Source organism: Scyliorhinus canicula, chromosome 22 (genome assembly GCF_902713615.1).
Source record: "Scyliorhinus canicula chromosome 22, sScyCan1.1, whole genome shotgun sequence".
NCBI lineage: Eukaryota > Metazoa > Chordata > Chondrichthyes > Carcharhiniformes > Scyliorhinidae > Scyliorhinus > Scyliorhinus canicula.
The window spans coordinates 2245136-2270892 of record NC_052167.1 but is presented as its reverse complement, the minus strand read 5'-3'; the positions used below and the strand labels follow the sequence as shown (position 1 = coordinate 2270892).

Below are 25757 nucleotides of genomic sequence, written 5' to 3'. Positions count from 1 at the left end.
GGGGAGGGGAGCTTCTTCAATGGGGGGGGGCGGCCTCTGATGGGGTCTGGCTCGCGATCGGGGCTCACCGATCAGCGGGCTGGCCTCCCCCCCCCCCCGGACCTACTTTATGGCGCGGCCGGCCCCTGAACACCGACGCCATGTTGAGTCGGGGCCGGCGCGCTAAAGATGTCCCCTGTGCATGCGCGGACTGGCACGGCGCAATGAGGCTGGAGCGGCATGAACAACTCCTGAACCGTGCTGGCCCCTTGTGGGGAGGGGGGGGGGGGGGGGGGCACGAACACTTGGGCTCCATATCGGAGAATCGCCCCCCTAATATCTCACGTGACCCGTGTCAAGCACAGAATTTGGTAATGCTGTGGTGAAGGTGCGATATAAATGCAAATTGTTCCCTTTGAGCAACACTACAGAGCAAGATCCGGTCTTTATAGCAACTGTATTTAATCTCTACAATATAGGCGGTAATATTTATTGCGTCGATACGTGCGAGTGGCCTTTGGATACCTTGACTGTGCTAGTGGATGGAAACATAGAACATAGAACAGTACAGCACAGAACAGGCCCTTCGGCCCTCGATGTTGTGCCGAGCAATGATCACCCTACTCAAGTCAACGTATCCGCCCTATACCAGTAACCCAACAACCCCCCCCCCCCCATTAACCTTATTTATTACAAATACTTTTCCGAACAAGCAAGAGATTTGAAACCACCAGCAGACGCACACATAGGATTTTCACATAATTTATTTTCTGTAGTTGTATCTTTATAAAAACCAACAATTTAAACATTGAAAGTGGCGTACAACACATTCAGTGCTTCTAGACAAGTAAACCCTTTAGAGAAGGAACAGAATAAAAAGGAGTGCTGCCAAGTCTTTTCCTCACTTGGGAGAAATGCTTCCCCATACAAGAAAATGAAGTGGAGGAGGGGTGTTTATTTTTTTCAGGGGAGGAGGTGGGGGGGGACATATCTATAGATTTACTCCCTTTCTTACATTGCAGTAAATTCCAGGACAGATGCAACAAGGCCCTGTGAAAGCTGATCCACGCAAACTAGGCTGAAACACTGCCAGGTTCAATTTCCAATCACAGCATTTGCAACCCAAGTTTTTACAAAAGTTATTTTCAAATAAGGTAGTGGCCGGGTACGCAATGTACTGAACAGCTATCGCACGTCAGTGTTGCCAAATCTAGTTTAATTCTTTTCATTTTTTCCCCCCCCCCAAGCAGACAATTCTCGCGTGTTTGGTTTTGGCCAGGTGCGACTTCAGAAAATGAGTTGCGGATTTTGTGAAAACACTTCTTATTCGCGTCTGCCTGCAGTTATCTGCCGGGGTGGGGGGGGGGGGGGGGGGGGTCGCATGGGCTGCATTACTGAGGTGGGGGGGGGTCCCACGGACTGCATTACTGAGGTGCCGCTGCTGATATTGCTCCAAGTAAAATCAGGAATAACGCGATTGCTTAGAATGTCAAGGCCCACAGATGGCAAAATGGACTTTGACCTTAAGTGGGAGGCTTTCTGGTGTCAGATGTGCAGCTAAGTCATAATCCCGTCTTCTAATAAACAACTTCATGCCGTACAGAGCCCTGAGGAAGTGCTTCTTAAAGGATACCCTCAGTACGACCGTCTTAAACTAACGTTGACAGGGTGGGGTGGGTCAGGAGGCACTTGAAACAAAGGCAGAAATCTCTGGCTAGTCTTCTCTGTCATTACTTTCAGACAAAACTCACTTTGGCAACAGACATGCAGGGGGAATGGGCAGGGACCTCCACTGTGGAGATAGCACAGGTGCAATAGGTAGAATGGCCTCCTGTGCCACAGAAAGCTCTAGGTAATATGTTAGGATGCTAATTGTTTTCTGTCCGTAGTGTACAAGCTCAATTAAAGAAACTAAAGAATAATTGGAGTTCCTCCCCTCCCAATTTATGAAGACCAAATTTGCCGAGTTTTGTCTTTGTGGGATTTGTAGGGATTGCCATTGGGTTTTTCCTCCGGATGAAGAACACCAGGCACCCTGATTAGTAATTCACAGAGCGTATTGGAGTGCTTTCCTTGTGAATCACCCAGAGTGTTCTCACACTCTATCTTCAATCAAACCATCTTCGCAGATCGGTCACTCTAATCGCTCTGGGGATGGTAGCTAGTCTCAATTTGAGTAACTGGGCCTTGGAAAAATCCCTGAAGCCCAACACTTTACCCACGGTATGGTCAGAAATGCACTGGCAGTTCCTGGGGCTTTGTAAGGCGCGATAATGTGATGTCAACACAAGATAGTGTCCCATATTTGGGTAAAACCATTTGCAGCTTAAACAAAGGATTAATGATGGATTGGGCAGACTGCTCCCAGGATGGGCTCAGATCAAAGTTCCTCAGCTGATTTTACCTCAAGCCTACTGTCCTCCACTACAGCATCCAGCTCCAATGTCCTGTACCTGGTCCGTGATGTCTACTCAAGCTGTCGATCAGGCTCGACACAAAAAGCCTTCTCAACACTGGGCCAGAAAGTAGCTCAAAGTATTGTTCTAGATTTAGCCTAGCCATCTTGTATAAGTTGTCCCCGCGAATTGTCGGTTGAGTGAACCTCAAAAAAAAACAAGGGTTCGTCAATGATGATCACCACCTTGCCCTCGAACCCGGAGGATTAGGCTGGCTAATCTCCCCTACACTGCCTGTCTGACACACAGACACGTTCACAATATTCCTGATGGGGCCTTATGGACAATCTTGCAATGTACCTTTATTCTCTATGGGCAGCACAGTAGCATAGTGGTTAGCACAATTGCTTCACAGTTCCAGTGTCCCAGGTTCGATTCCCGGCTTGGGTCACTGTCTGTGCGGAGTCTGCACGTCCTCCCCGTGTGTGCGCGGGTTTCCTCCGGGTGCTCCGGTTTCCTCCCACTGTCCAAAGATGTGCAGGTTAGGTGGATTGGCCATGCTAAATTGCCCTTAGTGTTGGGTGGGGTTACTGGGTTATGGGGATAGGGTGGAGGTATGGGCTTGGGTAGGGTGCTCTTTCCAAGAGCCAGTGCACACCCAATGGGCCGAATGGCCTCCTTCTGCACTGTAAATTCTATGAAATTCTATGATTCTATCAGGGGAGGGAGTATCTATTACTTCAGTTAATTATTGGCAGAAAGATTCCACACAGTGTCCAAATAGGGAGCCCAAAACAATTTTGAAGACCCCAGACTGGTTTAAAGGAAAAGGCAATTTATTTCAACCTTCTTGCACTATTTAATTAGGTTTTTCTTTTAAGATCAAAAGCCGTGTGAGCGGGTTGAGTTGGAACATCAGCAGCATGCATGCACTCCAGTAAGACAGGGCCATGGGGTGCCCCAGCCCTGGGGACTATCCATTCTGCAGGCTATAGACTATAATATGTAACAATCACTGCAGTGTATCCTTCATCCTAGTGAAAGCCTAAAAGTGGGGCCTGTACCCTGCCCAAACAAAAAAGTTCTTCAATCCAAGAGAACAGTGAAAATATGAGTTATAGAACACAACACAAACAAACGGCACACTCTGTTAGAGCAGCGACAATCCAATAGGTCATATTCTGGTCATCATTCCGTAAACTGCAGTGTAAAACCATCAGGATACATTCCGCGGTGGATAGAGATCCTTCTTTCTCATGGGGCAGTCCTAAGATTAGGCCTGTCTAAACTCTGCCAATGTGCCCCCTTCCTTCCCCCACCCACCCACCCAACACCACTCCATAAGACAGCAAGACTCTGGTGCAACATATATTCCCTTCAATTCTCTTTATACCCGTAACTAACTCTCTCTCACACAGAAGCAGCAAGTTATCACAAAACAAAGAATGAATTGACAGTAGTAGGAATTTCTCACAGGCTGCCATTGTCCTATTTATTTTCCACTGGTATCCATAGAGACAGCAGTTGGGGGAGTGCCCATGATGCTTTTCTTCATTACAGGGTCCTGCCCGATGGCAAAAGTCATTCTTCTGCCTTCTCTTTTGTCTTCCGTTTATTTTACAAGTCAAAGCACAAAGTCTGCTGCAAAAGGCGTTTAATAGACATATCCCCGCCAGCGGGACCTGAGCCCCATCAGTCGGCCTCTTTTCTCTCTCTGTACAGTCACGATCCGAGTCCGAATCAAAACCAAAATTTACAAATGTAAAGCAACAATCACCACGCCGAGTCCCTTTCCGTCCAATTGGAGCTAAAATCTGTCGCAGTGCAAATGATTCGCAGTGTCTAGTACGTCCAACGTGCTTCCTTCACGCTCTGTTCAACAGTGCTGCCCTGCCAGGAGAGAGGGAAGAGCGAGTAATATGTTAGAATTCTGACTCAGAGCAAGTTGTTTAGAAAGATACTTTGAGCATTGGCTTGGCTCAGTGGAAGCAATCCTTCCGAGTTGGAACGGCAAGGGTTTAAACCCCACTGCAGAAATTGATGAGGTCCTGTCTAACCGTTCAGGTCAGTGTTAGACGATTGTACGGTACTATTCAAAGGGAGTTCTCTAGGTTTGCTGATCAACACTTCTCCTTTGCCTGTTGTCCACATCAACTCGTCGTTTTGTATTTTCCTGTGTTAACCTCCACAGTCGTTGCAGTTTGTTGCAAGGGCAGACTTTTATTACTATTTCAGTGAATGCAAATCTTTATATTGCATCTCATCACATCGCTCAGTGATAGACAATGAATTACTTTGAAGTGTAGCGACTGTTATGTCCACCAAGAGGGTAGATCTTTTACAGCAGCGACCCACACACACAACTAAATGGCCACTTAAACGACACTACCAAGGTAACAGCAAGGAAGGAACAGAGAAAATGAATAAAGACTTGCATTTACACAACGGGCGGGAATCTCCACCCGTTCTGGTCCAGCTGCAGTGAACGGGAGATTTGGCCGAGCGCCAAATTCTCCGACCTCGCTAGCAGCGGAAGCGGGGCGGACTCGCAAGGGAGCAACCCGGCCAACATTGTTCAGGCCACAAGGTGTCTCAAAGCACTTTACAGTCAATGGCGTACTTTTGAGATGCAGTCACTGTCATTATGCCAGAAATTGGCAGCAGCCAATTTGCGCACAGCAAGCTCCCAAAGGCAGCAATGTGATAACGACCAGATCATCTGTTTTGGGGATGCTGATGGGGGAATTGAATATTGGCTCTTCAAAATACTGCCGGGGGATCATATACATCCATCTCAACCAAAAGATGGGCCTAGAGGGTAGGCCTCAATTTGCTTTTTCTCTTCAAGTCCCGGAATGAGATTTGAACCCATGGCTTCCTGTTTCAGAGGCAAGAGGGGATAGGTGGTAAATTTCCCCACAGCTTCGCCCGCTCTCTCTGCTGCCCTATTTCATGGGAAATGTGGAGAAGCCTCAATTACTGAGGAAATGCACCCACTCTGTTCAAATCAGACAGACGTTCCAGTTGAGAATGTGTCCAGCCATGTTTCTTTCAACCTTTACCGTGTTTACTTCTTGGTATAGTCGAAAGACCGCGTCCCCTTGCTGATGTTTTGCCAAATTAAATCAATCTATTTAATGGACCTTACATTAAAATTTGGGTCTCCTCACTTTTGATTTGAGGCTAAATTGATATCGGACTCTTGGCATCATCAATACGCTATAAGGATTAAGAAACGCTCGTGCAGGGACCAGTACCTGAGTGACTTCCAGCTGTCTTTCTCCATGTGATTCTCTGGCCCCTCGCTCTCAAATGAAGCCAAGTAAAGTGCTAGAGAAAGGAATAGAAAGTTTAAGACACGTGTTCCAAATTACACCAATCCAAATCAGAGACAGTTTTTTTTTGCAATACGTAGAACTTCGCTTTTTGATTCAGGCTGATAAATGTTCTGCTAGTTAACACTGCGAATGGACAATCACCCACTTTTGACTGGTGAGACCACACTCGAGTAGTGTGTGCAGTTTTGGTCATCTTACTGAAGGAGAGGCACATTTGCCGTGGATTGCAGATTGATCAGACTGATTCCGAGGGAAGAATGGGTTTGGATTCGGAGGAAGGGTTGAGCAAGTTGGGCCGATACTCATTGGAGTTTAGAATAAGAGGTGATCTTATTGAAACATAAAAGATCCTGGGGAGCTTTATAGGATAGCTGCCAAGGAAAAGCTCCCACTCACGGGGAATCTGGAGCTAGGGAAGACTGGATCAAATTATGGTGTGTCCCATTTCAGATAGATGAGGAGGAATTTCTTCTCTCTCTCTCTGAGGATCGTTAGCACATGGGATTCTCCCACAACAAACAGCAGACTGGATTTTTAGAATCTTTTCGGTGCAGGAGGCCATTCGGCCTATTGAACCTGTACCGGCCCTCCAAAAGAGCACCCTACCTAGGCCCCCTCCCCCACCCTATCCCCGTAACCCTCTGAGCTGTAAAACACTGTGACTAAGAATCTGTGGTTAGCACTGCTGCCTCACAGCTCCGGGAACGCGGGTTCGATTCCAGCCTTGGGTGACTGTACGGAGTTTGCACCTTCCCGTGTCTGTGTGGGTTTCCTCCGGGTGCTGCGGTTTCCTCTCACAGTCCGAAGATGTGTAGGTTAGGTGGATTGGCCATGATCAATGCACAGTGTTACGATAATAGGGCAGAGGATTGGGCCTAGGGAGGGCTCTCCTTCGGCGGGTCAGTGTAGAGTTGATGGGCCAAATGGCCTCCTTCTGCATTGTAGAGATTCTATGAATAAGGACAGATTGAATGGAGTAGGCCTACCCTGCTTATAGTTCAGAAGAATGAGAGATGATCTTTTTGAAGCATAAAAAATTCTTACAGGGCCTGACCGGGTTAAATGCTGGGAGGGTGTTTCCACGGGTGGGGAGTTTAGAATTAGGAATCATAGTCGAGAATAATGGGTTGGCCATTTAAGACTCAAGTTGAGGAGAAACTTCCTCACCCAGTAGAGTCAGCAATCTTTGGTATTCTCGGATGCTCAGTCATTGAGTATACTAAAGTCAGACTTCGACAAATCAATCGCACTGAAATGTAGCAGACTTTTCCTGACGCCTCTGCAGAGTCTGGGGTACCAATTGGTAGGCCAGGAAAAGACAAATGGAGGAGAGGCGCTAGGTGAATGCACAAGCATGGTTACTTGACTTTTCTATGGAATATCGTGTGGTTTGTTTGATAAAGCTTGATTCAGAATAGTTTGTTTTGTGCTGGCTTTATTTTGTTTTTATTTTATTTCATCATTTTGCCCCCCTCTTTCACCCTTGCTCTCTCTGTCACTCCTTCCCCCCCCCCCCACCTTTCTCAGGTCCTCCCCCTCCCATACCCTAACCCTTCCCACCTACTCTAACTCCCCCGCTTGCTCACTCTCCCTCCTCATGAGCACTCCAGCTGTCTCGTTCCCTCTCTTCTCCTCCTCAAGTGTCCTCTAGCTCTCTCCCCCCCTTCTCATGCACTGTCTCCCTCTCTACCTCCTATCGGATGCTCTCTCGCTTCCCTCACTTATCCCTCCTCCCTCTCATGCACTCACTTGCATTGCTTCTGTCCTGCCTTTCTCCAACCCCCCCCCCCCCCCCCCCACCCGCCGTGCATATTGCATATTCTGTCTCTTGCCCGCGTGCATCCTCTCTTCCCCCTTGCCCGCTCTCCGCAGCACTTTGACAAGCTCAGCAAGAGTCAGTAGATTCAGAGCAACATCTGACCTGACAGGATTGATCCCTTTTAATAATTTCTGCTAATTTCTGCTGTTGTGCCTGTTCGAGGGCGGGGCGCAAAAAATGGCTGCCTCCGCTGACATCAAACCAACGCCACAATGTGCACACTTCAAGCACACACACTCAGCAAAACATCGCCCGTAGCACCGAAAATATGGCTGCAAAGGAGCTGGCCTTTGCAGCCCTGTGGAATTAAGGCGACTGGGACAGTGGCCAAACGCCACCTTGTTAACAGGGGAGCGCTTACCTTCTTCTGTGTAGACAGGAGCCGTCAGGAGATAGTGTTTGATCTTCTTGTCCTTCTCGAAGGGACACTCAACCTGTTTCCACATCATAAACTCACTAATCTGTTTGGCAATTTCCCAGAATTTCTGCAGAGAGGTGAAGGAACAGTCAAACAGGGGGGGGGAGTGATTTCCCTCTCGGCAGGGAAACATGAAACGTCTTGACCGACGCAGCTCTCGTGTTTTCTGTGTGATGCGGGTCCGCTTACCTTAAAATTAATCTGTCCATTAGCCAGCCTGTTTGCGTGAACCTTGTTCAGAAAGTAGATGTCTTTAATGAAGAGATTGAACACTGGGATGACAATCTAAAAAAAAAAAAATACAATTTGACAATTTATCCCCTTGAGTTACTGAATCAGAAATAACTCTTTTAATTAAAGGAAATTTTAAAAAGCAAATTGTGATACTTGTCATCCCACATTCCCACAGTACCCCATATCTCTTAATCATCACATGCACAATAACTTGTATTCATTCGTTATGGTGTTGTGCAAATTCTAACGGTGTGCTGTACACAGAAAGCTCCCACAGGCAGGACCGGGATATGCAGCCAGGTATTCTATTCTTTATTGTGCCTGGTCTAAGCACAGGAAGAATGCTTCTGGATTTCGTGTTTTCTCTCAATAACGAACAAATGTCGCCATAGTTCCTTTTGAGAGAGAGCTGACTGGTGGCGATTTAACCCGAGGATCATCATATCTCAGGTGAGGGGCAAGGTTGAGAAGCCGGGGCCTTCACGGATAACCTCAGCCGGTACGGGAATTGAACCCCCGCTGTTGCCGTCGCTCCGCATCACAACCCAGTCGTCCAGCCAACTGAGCTAACCGGCTATCACGGAAAACCGATTGGGCTGGGGCTCTTACTACTGGGGAGGGGGAAGAGGTGGCCTGATGTGGGTCTTCAAAATTCCCAAGGGGCTCGACGGGGTACAGGTCGGGGAAAAAAAGTGTTTTGACTTGCGGGGGGAAGTTTAAAACTGGAGACCCCAAACATCAGCACGGTAGCACAAGTGGATAGCACTGTGGCTTCACAGCGCCAGGGTCCCAGGTTCAATTCCCCGCCAGGTCACTGTCTATGCGGAGTCTACACGTTCTCCTCGTGTCTGCGTGGGTTTCCTCCGGGTGCTCCGGTTTCCTCCCACAGTCCAAACACGTGCAGGTTAGGTGGATTGGCCATGATAAATTGCCCTTAGTGACCAAAAAGGTTAGGAGGGGTTATTGGGTTGAGGGGGTTATTGGGTTACGGGGATAGGGTGGAAGTGAGGGCTTAAGTGGGTCGGTGCAGACTCGATGGGCCGAATGGCCTCCTTCTGCACTGTATGTTCTATCAGCCAGTAATAAATCCAGTGGGAAATTCAGGAGAAACGTGCTTAGAATGTGGAATCGAAGCGAATAGCACAGGCACACTGAGGATTGGACAAGTATGTAAGACAAGAATAGAAAGTTATGCTGATAGAGCCAGCTGATGGAGGGTGACTCAGGCGGAGTGTAAACCCCACAGACCAGTAGGGCCAAATGGCCTGTTTGATTGATGTAATTCTATGGAGGCCATAGTGAGTAACCTTTACTCAACCAGTGGAAGAGGCAAGGTGGAACCCTGACTGAATCGTCTCCTCTTGACAGAGAGTTAGACGCAATAATCCAGCAATATCTGTCCCTTCTAATGCGTTGCTTACCTTCTCCCAGTTGCTGTGCGCTGTCTGGGATCTCTGTACTGCTCCCTGAAGCGCGGTTCTATAGTGAGAGAAGTTGCTGGAGGGGTCCATGTGATTCTAATCAGCAAAACACAGAACAGGAAAAAAAGAATTAGCATCGGGTTGAACGTTTTCTTGGAGCACAATGTTTTTTTTGCAATGGTGCGAGTATGGCGGTGAAGGGATCATTGAATCAGAATCCTCCAGTGCTTAAGGAGGCCACTCCGCCCATCATGTCTGCACCGACATTCCAAAAGAACCCTCTACCTAAGCCCACTCCCCCACCCTATTCCCGAAACCCCACACATTGATCACGACCAATCCACCTAACCTGCACATCTTTGGACTGTGGGGGGGAAACCGGAGCACCCGGAGGAACCTCACGCACATACGGGGAGAACGTACAAACTCCACACAGGGCAGCCACCCGAGGTTGGAACCGAGCACAGGGGTCGAGGCGGGAATCGAACCCAGGTCCCTGGGGCTGTGAGGCAGCAGTGCTAACCACCGTCCCACTGTGTGGGAGATCTTTACGCACACCTGCACTTGAGGGAGGCCGAGAGCGAGATGGTGACCCAGGCACCTGAGAATGGGAATGTTTCAGAGAAAATAAGGGGGAACTATTTCTGATGGCGGAAATGTCAGTCACCCAGGGCCACAATTGGCAAGGGGGCCAGAGAAGACGAGGGGAGCTCTTTGACAAACAATGATGTATTATGATGGTCTGGAATGCCCTGATAGTTGGAGATCCAACAGTAACGTTCAAAAGGAGCTACAGAGCAATAGCGGTACAGCGGGCAGCCGTTCGAGCCATCGAGCCCATGCCAGCTCTCTGTAGAATAAATCAGTTCCATTCCACCACCCTCATAGGTAGCTAGTTCATTACCTTGTGTACAAAAAAAGTTCTCCCTCACATCTATTTTGGATATCTACCTGAAGGCAAGTATTTACAGGGCTCCAGAGAAGTGGGTAACTCTACCAAAGAACAGGCACAGGATGATGGGCTGAATTGCCTCCTTCTTGCTGTAAAATTCCATGCAACGTGCTCCCAAATCATGTCCATTCAGAGTGAAATTCCATTGTGCGTAATGTGTACTGGGTGTTAATGTGAAGGGGTGGAGGAGCAGGATGAAATATTAATGGATTGAATTTGTGGCAATATCAGCATGTGTTAGTGCTGGTTCACAGGAGGCACTGACCCCATTTAAAACAGGTCACTGCATTTTTTAAAACAGCAGAGAGGGATTTCATGCAAACCTGTTCATGCTAAAATGATTTCAGCCCAAAGTGTTCTTAGTGAGCCTCACAGCCAATGGATGAATAAGCTCTACAACAAACATCATTTTTGAGGCGAGACTGATCAGCTCTCTGAGCGTTCGTGACACAGCCAAGCCAGACATTCCTCGGCTCAGCTTAACAATGGGCATCCAGGGAGTGTGGTGAGCAGAGCTCCTGTGGCTGCCCGCAGAGTCATCGCACCTCTGCACACGAGCAAATCCTCGACCGTGCTGTGGGGTCGGGACCCTCTAACCAGAGCCCTGCCACACGGTGGTGCTATCGTCACAGAGCAATCAAAGGGGAAAAGACAAACCATTGACCCAAAATTCAACAAATCTCGCACTCTGTCCCTTACCCCACCCCCCCCGGAGATCTATTAATCACCGGGGAAACTAACCATTTCCTCCTCACGTTTCCGGGCATCTCCCTGGATCTTTCAAACCTTGCACCGTCCTTTGTATGCGCAGATTTGTCTGTTCACCACCCCACCTCTGAGCTTTTCAAAAATATTCTTTCTTGTATGTGGGCATCGCTGGCAGGGCCAGCATTGGCCATCCCTTCTTGCCCTTGAGAAGTGGTGATGACCTTGGCTTGTGCTTCCCGCTGGGTGTTTATGGTTATGCTAAATAACTTGTCAGGGTATAAGCAAGAACTTTTAAGAAAGTAACAGAAGGGTCCTACGGTGGGAAACAACTATACCCAATCACGCAGTAATCATGAAAGTAGGAATTCGAGTGTCCTCCCCTTTTATCATTATGCAGTTACGAAAGGAACAACAAAAAGATGCACAGAGCCTGTGGCTACTGTAAAAATTACCACCCCGACAGAGCATGGTAGCACAGTGGTTAATACTGTTGCTTCACAGCGCCAGGGTCCCAGGTTCGATTCCCGGCTTGGGTCACTGTCTGTGCGGAGTCTGCACGTTCTCCCCGTGTCTGTGTGGGTTTCCTCCGGGTGCTCCGGTTTCCTCCCGAAAGACGGGTTTGTTAGGTAATTTGGACATTCTGAATTCTCCCGAACAGGCGACTGGGAGCTTTTCACAGTAACTTCATTGCAGTGTTAATGTTAGCCTACTTGTGACACTAAAGATTACTTTTCAAAAAACAGCGTCCGTCCTCGCAGCCACTTACTTCCAAAACTTCAAATTTCGCCTTTTTGACCTTGGACCAAGTTTTTTTCAGCCTGGCTACAGGACTCAGGTTCATACCAGCTGCAAAGAGAGAGGAAAGAGACGGCTACGTTCAGTACAGGAACTGATTCAGTATCAAAAGGCGTTGACGTCTCATTACGCAGTGAATGGGAGGTATTTATACAGCAAAAGAACATCCAAAAGAGTTTCACAAACAAAACTTAACACCGAGGCACATTAGGAGATACTTGGTCAGGTGACTAAAAGCTTGGTCAAAGAGGGAGGTATTAACGGGCATCTTAAAGAGTGGAGTGGGGGGGGGAGGGTGGGGGCTTCGGAACTCAGGGCCTTGGCAGCGGAGTGAGCGACTGCCTAGAGCGAAGCGACAGAAATCCAGAATTGGAGAGGGGTGCAGAGAGCTTGAGAGAATACTCACAGATGATGGCCATTAGTGAGTTGAAGTTGCCGATGTTAAAACATTCTCTTGCCACGTCGATGAAAAACTCCACCATCCGGGTCCTCTGTTTCTTCTTGCCAATCTAGCAATTAGAAAAGGGTCACTCTGTGACATCGGTACGTCAGCAGGAGGAGAGACAGAACTGGTTTGCTGGACGGTCAGCTGGGACCCCACAGAACCCTCTCCACCTCCCACCAATAATTCCTAAATCAGGGCTCGGTTGCCAGTGCAGGCGCGATGTGCCGAAGGGCCACTTTCTGTGCTGTAAAACTCTATTGCCTGCACATCTGCGTCACAAACAACCGACAGTCAAATTAACCGGAAGCAAATCCTGGGGGATACAAGTTAAAACACTGGAGCCACAGAATAAGTGTGGCCCCTGGACAGATGCAGCAGACCCCCCCACCCCCCCCAAAAAAACCTGACACAGAGTGAATTCCTGGAGAACCCACCACGGTCACTCACTTACTAGAAAACTCCCCCCCCCCCCCCCCCCCCCCCCCCGCCCCCTCTCCAAGCCGCAGACGTGGAACAGAGGAGACTGTAGCACTAGTATCACTGACACATCGCAGCGCGGCAGCTGAGGGGACTAATCGCTTGCCAGGGGCAAGAGAGTCGCCCCCGTGAACTTACTCTGCATATCTCGGTGGCGACCAGGGAGCTTAGCCGATTAAACCAGTTGTCGCACGCTTCCAAGTTGCACGTCTTCTTGATGTCACTGCGACAGCTCTTCAAAGAAAAAAGTAGGAGAAAAAAAAGGGGAAAAAAAGTCAAGACGTGTTCCCAGCTGCCGAAACGTGAGCACTTTGATAAATGATCCTCTGTCTAACGTACACCCCCCTCCCCTCTCCTCCGACCCCACCCACACACATGCCTCCCTAAGTGTTCAGAGGGTGTTAATGCTTGTGGGCAGCTTGCGGTTTAAGATTTCTTGCCTCCTCCCCCCTCCCAGCTCTTTTCCGAGTCTACCAGGTGGCTCTAAATTCCTGACTGAGAACCGCAACGAAAGCTCAGCACCAATCTATCACAAAGTGGCACCCGCTGGGTTGAGGGGGTGGAGGGGAGAGAGACCTGAACAACTGCAGCTTCAAAACGTTTTCAACCTGGTAGGCCAACCAGCTGTGGAATATCGGTGCTGAAACATGTTGCAAGTGTATGTCTGAGATCTCGGGCCCACTGTATTATCAGCACCTCGTAGACTCATAGAATTTACAGTGCAGAAGGAGGCCATTCGGTCCATCGAGTCTGCACCGCCTCTTGCGGGAGGAAACCGGAACACCCGGAGGAAACCCACGCAGACACTGGGAGAACGTGCAGACTCCGCACAGACAGTGACCCAAGCCGGGAATCCAACCTCGGACCCTGGAGCTGTGAGGCAACAGTGCTAACCACTTTGCTACCGTGCTGCCCAACCTGTTAAAACGGCAGACAAAGCGGCATCTGACAGTGCAATCTCACGTTTAGCGGTGTGCCCGGTGATTTATTAGAAAAAAAGCCTTGCGCCATTTGAAATTTATTCTCACACTTGGAGAGAGGGGTGGGGATTGGGCTGGGGTCTGGTGCGTAGTGTCCCCACCTATCGGCCAGAACCTCCGGGTTCATGTCCCACTTCAGGGACTCCATGTCCATGGAAGGTGCGTCCATAACCTGGCCAAACAGGTTGATTATCGGCCCTGTTCCCCCTTCCCGTACCTCCGAGGTAGGCCGGGCAGAGTTTCCTGGTAAGCCATACTGCCGAAGGCAACCGCAGTACTTTGTCCGTCTTAATCATGGACCAGTCCGATGTACGTCTGTGGTCGCCATCGTCCTCTGAGGACATGGTACCTCAAGCAGGAGGAGGGGGTGAACACTAACCTCTCTCCTCCCACCTAGCATGAAGTGCGCAACACCATCGGACAACTGGTGTACAGTAACCCGAGATTGCACTCACACACACACTCTTCACTCTTAATGTTTCACGGGGCAGACAGGCGATGGTTATTGACTAATGACAGAAAATCACTGCGCTACACAGGATGAACTCTGGCTGAATATGACTGCTGAAGCTTGATGACAGAAAACGGATGATGAAAAGCTTCCCACCCCTACCTTGTGATTGTCCATTGAATCCATGTGGTTGAATATATGCACCAGCTCCTCAGGAGTGATGTGCGTTAACCGTTCCTGCAAACATCAGGGAGACATTAATTCACAGTTAACGTTGATAACTGTCAACCAACTTGCTTTTAGAGGTGCAGTTGCTTCATTTTAACCTTGCACACTTTGAGTAGAAGCCATAGACTGAATCAAGAATAAAACTAATCCACCCTCAGATGCAGTGTAGTAAAGCTCACGATGTAAAAGGTAGGAATATATAAAAGGCAAGGGATTCTCCCTTCCTCAGACTGTGTTGACCCCGGGGCAGGTTTTGTGTACTACCCATGGCAGCAAAACTGGCGCAGCACCTGGACTGATCCACAACTGTGGAGGGGCTGGCACCACGATTCCGATGGGAAACGGTGCGGATTCACCGGGTTCAGGATTGACACTCAGAGGCTGACAAGCTGCAGCCGCACATGCACATTACACTCCCCACACGCACTCATCCCAGCCAAAAAGATGGCACTGGTTGCACTGGAACGCGGCCATCCCACTGATCGTTCAGCTGGGACCAGATGGCACCTAGGTGGGTGGCCTGGGGGACACACCCATACGAGCTGTGGCCCTAAATTCACAGTGGGCAGTCAGCGACGTGTGCAGTTGCATGGCTGCATTACAGGCTGTGGCAAAGGTGCTCTGTGCCTGTCCTGTCCTGACCCCATTCCTGGCCACCCCCTCCGTTACCCACCCCCCCAGCACTGCCAGAAGCCCCCCACCCCCTGGCCAGCGGCACAACTGTCAGCAAAGTATGGACGTTGGACACTTTCCGTACCCCCCCCCCCCCCCCCCCCCCCGCCCGCCCGCCCCCCCTCTCTCTCCCTCAGCAGCCGCTACGCCTCTTGCACAATTTTTAAAAGCACAAGCGAACCTCGCCGTCGGGAATTCGCCCCAGAGAATACGGGGTCCAGCCCGCTAATGCCATGCGAATGGCGTTTACTGTACGTGCGTTCTGGAACGCACTGACCCAGCAGTCGAGGGAACGGAGAATTGTGATTTGCCGTGAAACCCGCCGCGGACACGATATTGGCGTCAAAACCGATTCTCTGTCGAATCGCATTTCCCGATTCCAGCGCCAGCCGACGGGGAAACACGCCCAAGGTCATCCGCTCATCCTGTACCTTATAGATTATGGCGGGTCGGGCTAAGGAAAATAGTGAAAGGTTGCTTTCATCACTCATCGAGATGGTAATGGGAGGGTAAAAATTTCAGATAATCACAAAATGTATTAAAGGGATTGAAAAAAAAAATTCTCTTTATAATGCGGGGTTGGATTATCACATGCGCCGGTTTTGAAAGGTTCCATATAATTCTTTCAAAAAGTATCAGTCAGAGGTACACTGCTTCGGGGGGGGAAAAAGGCAGACAAAAGTATGAGGAAGAGTCAGATTCTATCCTGAGGTGCTAATGGAGACAATGGTCAGCCAACTCTACAGGCCGCACAACTGGTTTCCGCTGCTGGACTGTGATGAGTCCCTGACCTGCGGCTTACTCTTGTCGTGTCGCTCCTTACTCCCTATTTGCTCGAGTGAGACTTTGAAAAATCAACACTTGCAACCCGACCGTGGCGGAAAGAGAACTGGCCTCAAGCCAGGATTATGAGGCGAAAGGGGGCTGTATGGTGACAAACGAGCCATCTGTACATGTCAACTTGTTGTTGGTAACCAGGCTATTTATTTTCTTTTATTGCTTCCTTTTAGGCTCCCACACCCAGGTTTGTTCAACCCTAAAATATTGACCTACCATCTCGATGTGGGTGAGCTGCTGGGCTAAGACACAGGGGTCGTTGCACACACTCAGTATGTCCTTCTGACTGGACTGAGTCTTGGGTTTCAGGATGGTCTGCTTGTCCGTCACCGAGGGTTTGATTATCTCTCGTGCCTCTTGGTACTGGCTGTGGGTCGATAGGTTGCGGATCAGACTTTGGGTCATCTGACTAATGCTTTTCTTCACACTGGAGTTTTCCTAAGAGGGAGAACAGAGAGGAAGCGCTGTCATATGGAGAACAGGTGGAGACGGCAGGATACAAAGCAAGGGCATGAATTACGCACATAATGCACCAGTAAGCGTTCCTGGATGTTTTTTTAAAAAACCTAAATGATGCGCAAGATACCAGCTCAACTGTCGTGGCAGATTTGCAACACAGGCAAGTTTACATCATCAAACATACTCATATATGGGAGCATACAATAAGGTCTGCATCTTTCTTATCAAGAACGGAGGTCTTTAACTTCAAAATGCCTATAGTGTAGCAATGAAAGGGATTCTTCACAAGTCATATTAAGTTCAATACATAAAATCAAATTTAAGTTAGTTTCTAACAGAAACGTGGCATGGTAGCGAGGTGGTTAGCACTGGTGCGTCACAGCTCCAGAGTCCCAGGTTCGATTCCCGGCTTGGGTCACTATCTGTGTGGAGTCTGCACGTTCTCCCAGTGTCTGAGTAGGTTTCCTCCGGGTGCTCCGGTTTCCTCCCACAAGTCCCGAAAGACGCGCCGTTAGGTGAATTGGACATTCTGAATTCTCCCTCCGTGTACCCGAACAGGCCATGGGGATTTTCACAGTCACTTCATTGCAATGTTAATGTAAGCCTACTTGCGGCACTAATAAAGATAATTATTATCAGATTATTAGAAAGGGCAACTCAAGATTGGCTCAGATGTCGAATCTTTTGAAGTTCTGAGTGTGGACAGTGTCCAGCCCATCGATCACCTTGTTCCAGAATTCCAAACTTGCTGATGCCCCATGCCATCATTCCACTTTTTTTTTTAAAGGAGTCACAGAATGATAGAAAGTGTGTGCGGCACAGAAAGAGTCCACTTAGCCCATTGGGCCTGCGCCGGCTGGGAAACGAGCCATCCAGCCTAACCCCATTGTCCAGCGTCTGGTCCAAGGTGTAGATCCAGCCACCTTTTAAATGAAGCTTTCTGCATTTACCACCCTTTCATGCAGCGAGTTCCAGATCCTCTACAACCCTCTGGGTGAAAATACCTTCCCTCATCTCCCCTCCATACCTTTGACCAATCATTTTAAATCTATATGCCCCCTCGTCACTGACCTCTCTGCTAAGGTAAACAGGCCCTTCCCACTCTGTCCAGGCAATTTTGTACATCTCAATCAAATCTCTCCTCAGCCTCTTCTGTTCCAATGAGAACGATCGCAGACTGTCCAATTTTCCCTCATAGCTGCAATGTTCCAGTCCTGGCGACACACTCGTAAATCCCCTCTTGTACCCACTCAATTGAAAGTTAGTGAAGCCCGTTTAGCGGGAATTAAACCCTCCCAGTGGCAGGATGTTCTGGTCCCATTGAAGTCAATGGACATTTGAATGACTCGCTGCATATTCCGGCAAACCCCCCCCCCCCAAATTGTGACAGGGCAGAAAGATTCTGCCCCAAAGATTGAGCCGGGCTTCTGCACTGGAACTGAACTTCCACCCGAACAAAAAGAATGTGAGGTGGACGAGACCAGCTCGTGAATCAGCGACAGCGTGCGGGGAGCTTCCAGTCTTCTCAACAGCTGAAGCAGGGACCCTGGAAAAACTGCGCCCGGGCCTTTGCTTCAGAACTCCTCCTGACCTCGCGGCGGAGAGACCCATGCCCAGCTCCAGGGCAAAGTTGGTGCGCTTCGCCGCCACACACTGCCTGAACGTGGCGGGCGGTATGAACAGATTCAGTTGCAACCTTTGGGAGGGAATTGGCTAAATATTTAAAAAGGATAAGGAAACGCAGGATTATGGGTAAAAGAGTGGGGTTAATTGGCTAGCTGCTTTCAAGGAGCCATCGGGGGGGGGGGGGGGGGGGGGCGATGGCCTGGATGGCTCCCTTTTGCGCTGCTAAGTTCTGCGTCATGAAGAAAGTTCCTTTGGATGATAGGCTGATTGAACAAGCGGCGGGGGTGGGGGCAACCTGGGGTCTGCGACCTTGGTAATAAAACAAGCGGTTGGTCTGATTTACTTCAACTCAGTCTCTGGTATTTCCTTTCAGGCAACATTTCATTCGGCAGGTTTGACTGCACGCAATTCCTTTTGATTGTGCCGAGGCTATTATGGGATTGAGAGAGCGGAATTCTTTGTGAAGAGCAGAGGGGAGGCGGGGACGGGAGTGGGGCGGGGAGACTTCACATAAAACAAGAAAACAGAATGTGCTGGCTCCATTTTCCTAAACATTCCATTAATAGCTGCTCCATTCCTCTTGACTCGCCAGACGAATATTTTCCCAAAACAGCTTCAACCTACAGAGAATTAACCCCTCGCGGGCCTTAACCCAAACATTGACGGGGTGAACACTGTCCAGTCGCACTCCCAGGGCTTGTGGCAGGGCCTGAAGAACCTCTTTCATTTTGTTGCCATGGAGATCTTTTATTTTTCCTTTGCTGCTGTAAGGCGACATCCTGAGCTGCCGCACGAACGGGATGGAGCGACAGGGGTGCAGCCAGAGAAAGGAGGAAAAGTGGGACAACCTCCCCCCCCTTCCCTACCCACCACCGCATTCCCAAACAGGGCGAACTCTCTTCCCTTCGTGCTGACCCAAGCTTCAATAATCCTGAACATCAACGCCAGGGGCTCCAGAGACGTGAGAATTCAGGAGGGCTGCGGTTGCATTTTTCATGCATTTTTACACTGCAGACAGACTCCATTTGTTCTGCATGATTGGTGAACACACAGTGCCGCGTTGCTCTGGGCACGTTCTGATCTCACCAGTTCTCCAGCGAAGGGAGGACCATGCAGCCACAAGATTATCCTCAAGGGTACAAGGTGCCCACTGACCCTTCCCCCACGGTGGACCTTGACCACATCAGAACTGTCTGCTCTATTCCCATATTCCTACCCTTTTGATCCTGGCGCCTCTCGAGTGCTTACTTAGCTCTCTTTTATATGTTTTGACTGACTGCAACATCTTGCATCCAGATAGCATCTTGAAGGGGGCAGATGGCACTTGACTAGTAATCAATCTAGAGGCCCAGGCTAATGTCCTGAGCACACTGGTTCAAATCCCACCATGGCAGCTGGTGGAATTTTAATTCAATTAACAATGAAAATAAAATCTGGAATTGAAAGCTGGTCTCAGTATTGGTGACCATGACAACTATCATCGATTGCCTTAAAATCCCACCTGGTTCACTAACGTCCCTGAGGGAAGGGAATCTGCCATCCTTACCTGGTCTGGCCTACATGTGACTCCAGGCTCTCCGTAATGTGGTTGGCTCTTAAATGCCCCTCTGAAATGGCTAAGAAAGCCACTCAGTTCAAGAGCAATTAGGAATGGGCAATAAATATTGGTTTTGACTGAATCACATAAGGAGATACAGCAAGTCTTCACGTTACGTTGTTTCAACTTGAAGACTTGCTTTATGTTGTTTAATGGGGCAGGTACTCGCGTCTGGTATTTCCCACTGGGCGTGAGGTATGGTCACATGGACCCATGCAGTGTCTCCCACTCTCCGACACTCCAGCTCATGGCTCACCCCCACGATCCTGCCACTCAAATCTCACTTCATTGGGCGCTTCCAACCTACCATCGCTCATCCCATGAGCCCTCACTCTCAGTGGGCCGGGGGGGCACGATTGATGGCAAGCGGGAGGAAATAGAAGCAGGGGAGACAGCGATCGGGAGATGAGTCGAAAGAATTAGCATATTTCTTCTCTCTTTTAAAATATACTTTAGTTTAAAAGTCATCTAGTTTTACGAATATAATAATTTAGCAACGTAGGTGCTTTAAACTTACAATGTACACTATTTTAATGTCTTTTTCTGACCGGAAGACTCGTACAGAACCAAACTAAAGCTTTTGCATTGGCTGTAATGGGAAAATCTGATTTGTTTAACCTTTCATTTCAATGTATGTTTTTCAGGAATGCAATGACAACGTGAAGCAAGGAACCACTGTATTAGGACAGGTGATAAAAGGTTTGGACTGAATGGCAGGTTTTAAGGAGCTTCTTAAAGAGGAAAGAGAGGGGAAGATATTTAGTTAAATTCCCTTCTGAAAGTTATGACTGAACCTGACCTTTAAGGCAGTGCATTCCAGATCACAGTAATTCATTGCTTAAAATGACTTTGGCTCTTCTCCGCAGAGCAGAAGAGACCCTTCGGCCCATCTACGCCGACGCATGAAAGACACCTGACCTGCCTACCAGGTTCTTTCACCAATTGTTTCCAATCTGTGTCTACTCAATACCCACCCTCTTTCCAGTGGAAAGAGCTTCTGCATATCTACCAAAACTTCTCACAGTTGAAGACCTCCGTAAAATCTCCCCTTGAGCTTCTCTACTCCAAGGGGACCCACCCCAGTTTCTCAGCCTCTCCAAGTGGCACTAACGTGCAACACATTGAAGTGAAAATGTCGGCGGAAATTTCTCCCCTTCACCCGAACTTAAAACATGCCTCACTTTTCACTCTCTGGACGTTACCGTACAAAAACATGCTGGGTTCAATCATTTTTTTTTTTTAAAAACAGCTCTTTCGTTTCCCCTCTCACCTCGTCACACTGCGCTATCTGGTGAGTAATCTCCTTGAGTTCCTTCATTGATTTCTCATCTTGAAAATCGTGTGGGAATGTTTCCGTCCACTCTGTCAGCAGCTGGATGATCTTTGGGACAAATTCCTTCACTTTCGCCTGTGGGAGAACGAGCCAAGAGTTCAATGACATGACAACAATAAGATATCTGCGCCTGTTTAGTGCCTTTAGCACAGTAAAGCGTCGAGACACCCATCTCAGCACCGTAATGGACACTGAGCCCCAAGCCCGGACAAAGAGGCAGGTTTTCAGGGGGACCCTAGAGGATGAGAGAGCGAGGTAGTGAAACGGAGAGATTTAGGAGGGAGCTCCCAAGTGTTATGCCGTGGTGACTGAGGCCAAGGCTGCAAATCGGGGGGTAAAGAGAGGGTGGGACAAATCAGAGATTGGACCCGTCAGTGAGGTAGAGAGTTGGGGTTGTAAAACGAATAGAGGTTGATGTGTTGGGAATGCTGGGTCTGCAAGGACTGCGTTTACCAGAGCAGTGAGAGAGACAGGCTACCAACACTTGTAGAAGTACAACTCTATTTTATTTAACTATGAGCTGTTAAACATACTTGCACTGTGGGTCGACACTATGTTAGATTGACTGAAGACCTATGCCTAACCTGACCAGCCTATATTTTAGCACATGGTAGATGTTTGTGCTACTGACTACGGGCTCTGTCTGTCTCAGAGGCTGCATCCCGAGAGAGCGGACAAACTAGTGCCCTCTGGCTTTATAGTGACCTGTCTAGTGATTGGCTGCTGTGTTCTGTGTGTTGATTTGGCCTTCTGTGTGTCAGTCAGTGTGTCTATGCACCATCATATACTTGTGTGTATATTATGACAGAGGTGACGGGGAAAATGAGGCCACAGAGGATTAACAAACAACAAGACCAAAGATGTGCGGGTTAGGTGGATTGGCCATGCTAATTTGCCCGTAGTGTCCTAAAAAGTAAGGTTAAGGGGGGGGGGGTTGTATGGTATGGGGTGGATACGTGGGTTTGAGTAGGGTGATCATGGCTCGGCACAACATCGAGGGCCGAAGGGCCTGTTCTGGGCTGTACTTTCTATGTCTATGTTTAAGACTGTGCAGATCCGAAGATATTTGAAAGATGTATTTGAACATAATGTTTGATTTTATTTATTTGAATAGATCGACTAAACTAGCTGGATTTCACCCATTGTTTTGTCAGCACCTATCAAACCAAGTTCATAGTTTAGCCCTTTAGAGATCTAATGAAGCATCTTAAAAGATAAAAGATGACAATTACAGTAAGAGTGCTCTTTGTAAATACAAGTTATCGGAGAAAGAGTTGCAGCCCTGAAAGATATCTAAACCCTGAAATAATCCGACACCGAGTCCAAATGTTAATATTTCCAGCGATTTTCTGGGATTCTAAGAATATCACGATAACTCTCTGTGTGCAGCTTCAGTGATATTGCAGAAAATCTTCTTCAAACATTATAAATGAGCCACAATGTGTTCCCACACTGCTAACAGGGTCATGGGGCAGTGAAATGGTTGCAGGGACGTGCACTGCCACAGGTGCTGTGTAAAACAGAGTGTTCTCATGGCAAAGATTAGAAGGGCCCCGACATTGGCGCCTTGCCATGAACAACTTGCGATGGAGCGCTGCCTTTTCATCAACCCTTTGACGTCACTGGAGACAAGTGTGGCACCTCGCCAGGACAGGAATGCTGTCAGATGTTCACCCACAACCTCTGTCTAGACCTCATACTGAAGGGGGTAGATAAGAAAACATTGGTGGGTAGGGTAGGGAAAATCACACAGAAAATAACCCCTGGAACCATTTTGCACTGATTGCGTCAAACTAATCGTCCCAGTGGAAAATCAACAACAGTTAATAAAATAAATTTTTGATTTCTGTTAGTTCGAGAGGGTTAGAACACAGGATAAATATTTAATCTGGCTGTTCATCTCATTTTACAAGCGGCTGCTGGTATGGCACTGTGTACAAGAAGCAGAGGCAGCAGGGCAAGTTATAGTTTCGTTCTGAAGATGGTGATATTGGTGATCCATGAACTGAATTAATAATATGTGCTGGCGGTCAATTTGCCTGTTATTCTTTCTCTTGTGTACAAACATATCGATGCTTGAAAAACAATGTTCTTGTTTTAATTTCCACACCAGCCAGTGAGCTGAAGGTACCGGGAATAAGGGAAGGGGAACTCGAAGTGAGAGATAAAGGGAAGGCAAGGGAATGGAGGGAGTGAAGAAGGCAAAAGCCGAAGGAAAATAGGAAGAAAAAAAGGAGAGGGATTAGAATAACAGTGAAGAGGAAAAAGTACTGAAAGCAGAGGCAAATCTGGTCTGCAACTGTGTGATGTGCCTTTAATTATTAGCCAGTTTCTGTGCAAAACTGTCAGCCATGCCTTCAGATGCCAACACCCCAAGCTGTAAATTTCCACCCTAAACCTCTCTCTCCTCCTTTAAGAGACTCGTTAAATCTACCTCATCTGATTTAACGTATGGGCCAGTTTCAAACTTTATCCGATCTTGCTCGTGTGAAACACTCTGGAGCGGATAGGTGCCATATAAATGCAGGCTGCTGTTTTCAACTATTTTCTTGGTACGCATTCAAACTCAATGGATCGGTATCTTTTTCAAACTAGTTGTCAAATCATTTCCATTCAAACGTGCCCTCAGTGAATGCATTAACCCATGACGTGGAGGAAACAGCTGACTAGGAAATAGGAGCAGTGACGCACTGTTATAGAATAGAATTAGAGAATTCCTACACTTCCAGGAAAGTTCCCATCTTATTTACAATCCTAAGATGCGTGTAAACAATCAACGCTGGGAATCTGAAGCCAAACCCATAAATCGCCGTGTTAAATGGAACCAAGGCGATGGTGAAGTATGAAGCCAGGCCCAGACCCTGTTCTTAATGGTTGGTTTATTTACAGAATGCAGCATTATATAGCTCTGTCTTCGACCCACCAACCTCCAGTGTCCCAGCACTCCTTCTTTAGACCCTTCTAATGAAACTAATGATCAATAAATTGAACAAAAATGAGAGGCGTACTGTGACTAATATAAAACGTCAAAAGGAAACTTAACTCATTAAATCAAAATGTCATTCTTGGGGAGTCCCTTTTTGTAATCTTCTGATAAATCAAGAACAAAAATCAATAAATAAAAATGAGAGAGGGTGACTGCCCCTAGTGGGAGAGCCCCTCTTTATATGTGCTCAAGATACAAGACCATCCGCCTGTTTATCCTTAACCTTAATAATATAATTAACATAACATTACGATGTTGGACTCATTACCATATTGGCACCACATTAGGTGTCACCACCTGTGAAGAGAGGTGTCTGACGTGCAAGGCCCCTCTCTGAATATATCTTTGGCTAAGGATTCACATCCGAAATGCTGACCTGTCTTTCCTGACAGATGAGACACTAACAGAGCCACTGTGTATTCGCACCATTATTTGAGTTAACCCGGCCATGAGGCAGAGACATTCCTGCAGCCAATGGCATGGGGCTCCATGCAAGACCACAGGCAGCGGTGCATGTACGGGTCTGCACTGTGCAGCAACGCATGGGAGGAGAGGGGACTTTCAACCGCAAAGGCTCAGTGGTTGGCACACTCGTGTCAGAAAGTCGCGGGTTCAAGTCCCACTGGAGGCTGACACTTCACTGCAGTACTGAGGGAGGGACGCACTGTCTTTCGGCAGCACGGTAGCATTGTGGATAGCACAAATGCTTCACAGCTCCAGGGTCCCAGGTTCGATTCCGGCTTGGGTCACTTTCTGTGCGGAGTCTGCACATCCTCCTCGTGTGTGTGTGGGTTTCCTCCGGGTGCTCCGGTTTCCTCCCACAGTCCAAAGATGTGCAGGGCAGGTGGATTGGCCAAGATAAATTGCCCATAGTGTCCAAAATTGCCCTTAGTGTTGGGTGGGGTTACTGGGTTATGGGGATAGGGTGGAGGTGTTGACCTTGGGTAAGGTGCTCTTTCCAAGAGCCGGTGCAAACTCGATGGGCCGAATGGCCTCCTTCTGCACTGTAAATTCTGTGATAACCCGTTCAGTTTAGGGCCTATCTGCAGTCTCAGATGGATGCAAAAGATCCAATGGAATTATTTTGAAGCCAGATGATCTGGTCATGACTGCATTGCTGTGCCAGTGGGGATTTCGCTCCGTGCAAATTGGCAGCCACATTTCCTATACAGCGAGTACACTTCAGAAGTGCCCTCACTGTCTGTAAAATACTATAGAATGCTCCAAGATCACTACAGAAAATAAAAATTGTGTTTTTTTTTAAAATGTGCTTTCCAGATACTGGAAGGAAAAACAGATGAGTCACAGCCATTTGCCACAGGCAGGCACGGATCTAAGCTGAGAACTGTTAAAACCTCCCTTCTGTTATCCAGCAGAATATTTCCATATTTCGCAGCAACGTTGTGTAAAATCACATTTCTGTCTCACAGACCATTCCCGCTGAACAAACAAGTTAGTCAGAGCTGCCAGATTTCACGAGATTTGCTGCAGGCACATCCATTCTGAGTCTGTGTCAAAAACACATTTTAAAATTTCACAGAAAGCCCCCCCCCCCCCCCCCCCTCCCCCTCCCCCACACCTTGCCACCGAGCGCTTGCTGTAGGCG

At 48.3% G+C, this 25757-nt stretch overlaps 1 protein-coding gene across 5 annotated transcripts in view; it reads right to left on the bottom strand.

The window, feature by feature from the left end:
- Positions 1–25757, bottom strand: part of LOC119956027 (ras-GEF domain-containing family member 1A-like) — a 221331-nt gene that overhangs the window by 9199 nt on the left and 186375 nt on the right. For 4 of the 5 annotated variants that reach the window (XM_038782758.1, XM_038782761.1, XM_038782759.1 and 1 more), the window contains 10 exons: positions 21103–21240; positions 16367–16588; positions 14576–14650; positions 13121–13216; positions 12467–12569; positions 12032–12111; positions 9606–9701; positions 8140–8235; positions 7894–8017; positions 5633–5705 (listed from right to left, as the gene is read on the bottom strand). In XM_038782758.1, coding sequence (XP_038638686.1) covers positions 5633–5705; positions 7894–8017; positions 8140–8235; positions 9606–9701; positions 12032–12111; positions 12467–12569; positions 13121–13216; positions 14576–14650; positions 16367–16588; positions 21103–21240 — 1103 coding nt within the window. Of the gene's footprint in view, positions 1–3746; positions 4266–5632; positions 5706–7893; positions 8018–8139; positions 8236–9605; positions 9702–12031; positions 12112–12466; positions 12570–13120; positions 13217–14575; positions 14651–16366; positions 16589–21102; positions 21241–25757 lie in introns of those variants that run through there. The other variant, XM_038782762.1, reaches the window with a different exon arrangement.